At 49.8% G+C, this 6,000-nt stretch overlaps 1 protein-coding gene across 2 annotated transcripts in view; it reads left to right on the top strand.

Moving 5' to 3' along the window:
- Positions 1-1,125: 1,125 nt before the first annotated feature.
- Positions 1,126-6,000, top strand: part of pdxdc1 (pyridoxal-dependent decarboxylase domain containing 1) — a 65,414-nt gene continuing 60,539 nt past the window's right edge. For both annotated transcript variants that reach the window (XM_078418328.1, XM_078418327.1), the window contains exon 1: positions 1,126-1,285. In XM_078418328.1, coding sequence (XP_078274454.1) covers positions 1,265-1,285 — 21 coding nt within the window. In that variant the 5' untranslated portion in view covers positions 1,126-1,264. The remainder of the gene's footprint in view (positions 1,286-6,000) is intronic.

Here is a 6,000-nt window from a genome sequence, read left to right as displayed (position 1 = left end):
CTGTTTCAATATCTAAAGGGGCTGCTCCTTGTCTTCTGGCTGCACTTCACACCCACCATCCTCCTCTTTGGACACCCTGTGCGTAGGGGAGAGGGTGGGGCCGAGGATGTCCTGGTTGGGTTGCTCCAGGGCCTGGCCAAGCTGGCCATCCGCGACTCACGGCACCAGGCGGAAGAGGGCTCTGCCCGAGCCAGCTGCCTGCCCCTTTTCCGGGGTTACGTCCATGCCCGGGTGGTACTTGAGAGGGACTACGCGCTGTCCACAAGCACCCTGGGGGATTTTCGGGATCGTTGGGCTCCGCGTGGGGTGGAAGTCATCTTCAATAAAGATTGGAATATAGTTGTGTAATAGTTTATTTAGTATATGTGTTTGTCTTGTATTGTGATGGTGGGTTTTGTTTAATTTTGTATTGTAAATAATTGATTAAATAATTTTTGGTTAAAAAAAGTAGTGGAGGGGGGAGTGAGTGGGGGAGGGGGGAGTGAGCGGTGGGGGGGAGGGGAGTGAGCGGTGGGGGGGAGTGAGCGGTGGGGGGGGAGTGAGTGGTGGGGGGGAGTGAGCGGTGGGGGGGATTGACGGTGGGGGGGGGAGTGAGCGGTGGGGGGGAGTGAGCGGTGGGGGGGATTGACGGTGGGGGGGATTGACGGTGGGGGGGGAGTGAGCGGTGGGGGGGGAGTGAGCAGAGGAGGGGGGAGTGAGCAGTGGAGGGGGGGAGTGAGCGGTGGAGGGAGTGAGCAGTGGAGGGGGGGAGTGAGCAGTGGAGGGGGGGAGTGAGCAGTGGAGGGGGGGAGTGAGTGGTGGAGAGTGAGCGGTGGAGGGGGGAGTGAGCAGTGGAGGGGGGGAGTGGGCAGTGGAGGGGGGGAGTGAGCGGTGGAGAGTGAGTGAGCGGTGGAGAGTGAGTGAGCGGTGGAGAGTGAGTGAGCGGTGGAGAGTGAGTGAGCGGTGGAGAGTGAGTGAGCGGTGGAGAGTGAGTGAGCGGTGGAGAGTGAGTGAGTGGTGGAGAGTGAGTGAGACGGTGGAGAGTGAGTGAGCGGTGGAGGGGGGGGGAGAGTGAGTGAGCGGTGGTGAGTGGCGGGCCGGGCCGGGCCGGGCCGGGATGCGCGCGCACTGCTGTCCCTCCCTCCCCGGGCTGCCAGCGTGGAGCCGGAGCTGCTGATGATGATGGCGGCGACAGCGGGGCCTCGGCTCTGAGAGCGGTGCAACAGGCCGCCCCCCGCCCCCCGCCCCCGACAACACTCGCCCTCTTCCCCAAAGAACAGTCGCGATGGAGGGTTCCTTGGAGAAGGTATGGCGGACGGGCGGGTTGAGGCGTCGCTGCCGGGCTGGGGCTGGGGCTGGGGCTGGGGCTGGGACGGGGGGGCTGGGCTGGAGGCCACACAGGGCGGATCAACGCCTCTCCTCTCACCCGCATCCTTGTGTGAACAAACAAATCATCGCACGACATTTAGTTGCCCTCACGCTGTTTATTTCCGACTGGTCGCAACTCCGGGGCCTAGAGCCTAGCCGGCCCTAACCGCAGGCAGGGCGTGAATGGACAGTTAGAGACTTGCCCCTAACTCGGGCCGGCGCCACAGTCACACACACACACACACACGGTCACACACACACACACGGTCACACACACACACACGGTCACACACACACACACAGTCACACACACACAGTCACACACAGTCACACACACACACACAGTCACACACACACACAGTCACACAAACACACGGTCACACACACACACGGTCACACACACACACACACACGGTCACACACACACACACACACACACGGTCACACACACACACACGGTCACACACACACAGTCACACACACACACACAGTCACACACACACACAGTCACACAAACACACGGTCACACACACACACGGTCACAGTCACACACACACACACAGTCACACACACGGTCACACACGGTCACAGTCACACACACACACGGTCACACACACACACACACGGTCACACACACGGTCACAGTCACACACACACGGTCACACACACACACACACACACAGTCACACACACACAGTCACACACACACTCACTCACTCACACACACACACACACACACACACAGTCACACACACACAGACAGCAGCAGCAGCAGCAGCAGCAACAACACCGGTTTAAAAGTTCCCCGATTCTTGGGATCTTCCTGGTCCAAAGTCACGAACAAAACCTGCGCATTTCCGCAATGACACAATGCGCTGTCGATGGCAGATAACAACACATCGCCGTTAAAAAAAGCATTGCGTTTTGGACGCAGCACCTTGGTTAAAATTGAGTCGATTTTGTAATCAAACGGAATGCAAGCGCACCGAAGGCAAGCGAAGGTGGGAGTTGGATTTAAGGGGAAAGTATGTAGTTGATGGGAAGGTCCTCGGCAGCATTGACACGCAGAGAGATCATGGGATACAAATCCTTACTTCCTGAAAGTGGCAGCACAATTAAATAGGGTGGTAAAGAAAGCATATGTGCCTTCCTATGGTATGGTATGCCTGCCTTCATAGGTCGGGGGCATTGAGCAGAAGAGTCAGGAGGCCACGACACAAAATGCTGGAGTAACTCAGCAGGACAGCCAGCATCTCTGGTGATGTTTCGGGTCTGGACCCTTCTGCCTTGATGTTGGATCTTGATAGGTTTTTGTCTGGGCTAAAATTTGGAGTAATGTGTGCAGTTCTCAGCGCTCTCATCGCAAGTAGGGTGTGAAGACTTTCAGTCAGAACCCAGCCAGAAATGTCAAAGACCACAAAGCATAGCTTTAAGGTGATAGGCAGAGGCAAAGTTTAAAGGAGATGTGTAGGACAAGTTTTATGTTACACAGAGTGGTGGGTGCTGGAACACGCTACCAGGGGGTGGTGGTGGAGGCATTAGGATAGTAGCATTTAAGACGTTTTGAAGTGGGTACATCAATATGCAGGGTATGGAGGATATGAATTACATGCAGGCAGAGGGCATTATTTTATTTGGCATCATATTTGGGATGGACATTGTGGGCGTGTTCCCGTGATGTATTGTTCTATGTGCAATACTAAGATAGCTAATTAAATGATAAACCTCCCAGAGATATTGTTTTTATTTTACAGTAATTAGAAGCTGAACTGTAAAGTGTGGCATGCTGAAATATCTTTGTCACTTTTTGAAATCTTTAGCTTGTGTTCAACTCTTATCACGTCTACTAGTTGAACAGCATTCGTTAATTGATTGGTGTAGGTGGCTTCCTATGCAGTATGCTAAGCATCTATGAATAATAGACCATTGGTATTTTTAAAAGGAGCCAAGATACTTTCTGGATAGGGCTAGTGAGAAATATTATTTAGAGATTTGTATGGTTGGTGCTTTGCTCTGTATTTGCATTGTACCATTCAATCAGCAGCTGGAGAATCAGTTCAAAATTGTCTGTTTGCAGACTTTTATTTAGGAGTAAAATCATTTATTTATGTAATAACTCCCTTTACCTTTTGAATCTTTCGAAACTTAGATGGAATTGGAGCATAGTACATAAAACTATATTTGTTTAATTTCATTGTATTTGATGGATAGTGGTGCATGTATTGCCTGGTTTCAAAGCTGTGCTCTTTGTCGTGTCAAATCCAAGAAATATGAGATGGGGGGGAGGGGGTGTGGTGAGGTGAGATGAGGTGGTTCTTTACTACTTTGTTTTGGAGTTGGATGGCATCTCTATTTTGCGGCCATTTTTACAAAAGTTTTACACAATGTGCAATGAAGTACTCTATTTAGTTTGTGGCGTTTTTCATTTCAAGTGAAATTCAGTTTGTTTTAGGTTGGGAAGTTCAAAATGAGCATTATAGAAATCTGAAATTTTGGTTCAATAGTTTTGCAATAACACTATCTCTCATTGCACATGTCCCAAGTTACACGATTCGCATGGTTATTTGATAAAAGGATATAATTGTATTGGATATTTTCTGTATGTAAGGTTTTAAAAATTCTGAAACCACTTGATAAGCATTAATGCTGCTTACCCAGTGTGGTGAGCACATTTAAGAAGTATAAGAAAATAACTGCAGATGCTGGTACAAATCGAAGGTATTTATTCACAAAATTCTGGAGTAACTCAGCAGGTCAGGCAGCATCTCGGGAGAGAAGGAATGGGCGACGTTTCGGGTCGAGACCCTTCTTCAGACTGTTGTTGGGGGCGGGACAAAGGAAGGATATAGGTGGAGACAGGAAGAAAGAGGGAGATCTGGGAAGGGCGAGGGGAAGAGAGGGACAGAGGAACTATCTAAAGTTGGAGAAGTCGATGTTCATACCACTGGGCTGCAAGCTGCTCAGGCGAAATATGAGGTGCTGTTCCTCCAATTTCCGGTGGGCCTCACTATGGCACTGGAGGAGGCCCATGACAGAAAGGTCAGACTGGGAATGGAAGGGGGAGTTAAAGTGCTCGGCCACCGGGAGATCAGATTGGTAAACGCGGACCGAGCGCAGGTGTTGAGCGAAGCGGTCTTTGAGCGGCGATCGCTTCGCTCAACACCTGCGCAAACGCAGGCTCGGCGATCACTTCGCTCAACACCTGCACTCGGTCCGCGTTAACCAAACCAAACGCAGGCTCGGCAATCGCTTCGCTCAACACCTGCGCCCAGTGGCATGAACATTGACTTCTCCAACTTTAGATAGTTCCTCTGTCCCTCTCTTCCCCTCCCCTTCCCAGATCTCCCTCTATCTTCCTGCCTCCACCTAGATCCTTCCTTTGTCCCGCCCCCCTGACATCAGTCTGAAGAAGGGTCTCGGCCCAAAACGTCGCCCATTCCTTCTCTCCCGAGATGCTGCCTGACCTGCTGAGTTACTCCAGCATTTTGTGAATAAATACATTTAAGAAGTAAGTCATGTCTTTTTGGAGAGATGAATTTTATGTGTAATGTTTCAATAATCACATTGTCACACTATTGAGTCAATAGTATTGACCAAAAAAATTGATTAAATTTATAAATAAACAAATAATTGGAAATACTCTTATGTGGATAGTTCGACTCGAGGAGGGACCATACTGGACCGTGTGTTGGGAAACGAGCATGGCGAGGGGACTGAGTTTGAGGCGGAATAAGCATGTGTGAATAGTGATCATAAGTCCATAAATTTTAAGATTATTTGGAATAGGGGCAGATCTGGTTGTTGGGGGCAATTGGGGCAAGGCAGATTACAGTGTTATTAGGCAGGAGCTAGGAAGACTAGACTGGGATCAGTTGTTATTGGGTAAATCCAGAGATGATATGTTGGACTCATTTAAAGGCCAGCTAATCAAAGTGCAGAATTGGCATGTTCCAGGAAGGAGGAGGGATAAGCACGGCAAGCTAAGGGAACTGTGGATGACCAAGGAGGTTGTAAACTTGGTCAGGGGGAGAAAGGAAGTGTATAGGAAAGAACTGCAGATGCTGGTTTAAATCGAAGGTAGACACAAAATGCTGGAGTAACTCAGCGGGACAGGCAGCATCTCTGGACCCATTCCTTCTCTCCAGAGATGCTGTCTGTCCCGCTGAGTTACTCCAGCATTTTGTATCTACCTTCGAAAGGAAGTGTATGTCAGACTTAAGAAAGTAGCATCCGGTGGGACTTATGCAAAATATAAAGCGGGTAGGGAAGAGCTCAAGCAGGCAATTAGCAGAGGCCAAAGGGGGCAAGAAATATCATTAGAAAGACATAATACGGAAAATTCCAAGGCTTTTTATACATGTGTTAAAAATAAGGCAGTGACCAGGAAGAAGGCAAGACTGCTCAAAAATAAAGGAGGAAATCAATGCGTGGAGTCGGAGGATGTCAGTGAGGTACTAAACGAGTACTTTGCATCGTGTAGGAAGGAAATGCAGATGCTGGTTTACACCAAAGATAGACACAAATTGCTGGAGTAACTCAGCAGGACATCTGTATTCATTGAGGCGACTTGGAGGACAGCAATGTCAGTTTGAGATTGAGAAGGTGGTGATGCCGAGTCTCTTGAAGAGCATTAAAGTGGATAGGTCCCCATGG

Source organism: Rhinoraja longicauda, chromosome 21 (assembly GCF_053455715.1).
Source record: "Rhinoraja longicauda isolate Sanriku21f chromosome 21, sRhiLon1.1, whole genome shotgun sequence".
Taxonomy (NCBI): domain Eukaryota; kingdom Metazoa; phylum Chordata; class Chondrichthyes; order Rajiformes; family Arhynchobatidae; genus Rhinoraja; species Rhinoraja longicauda.
Note: the sequence above shows the minus strand (reverse complement) of the source record. Positions and strands in the feature narration are given on the sequence as shown.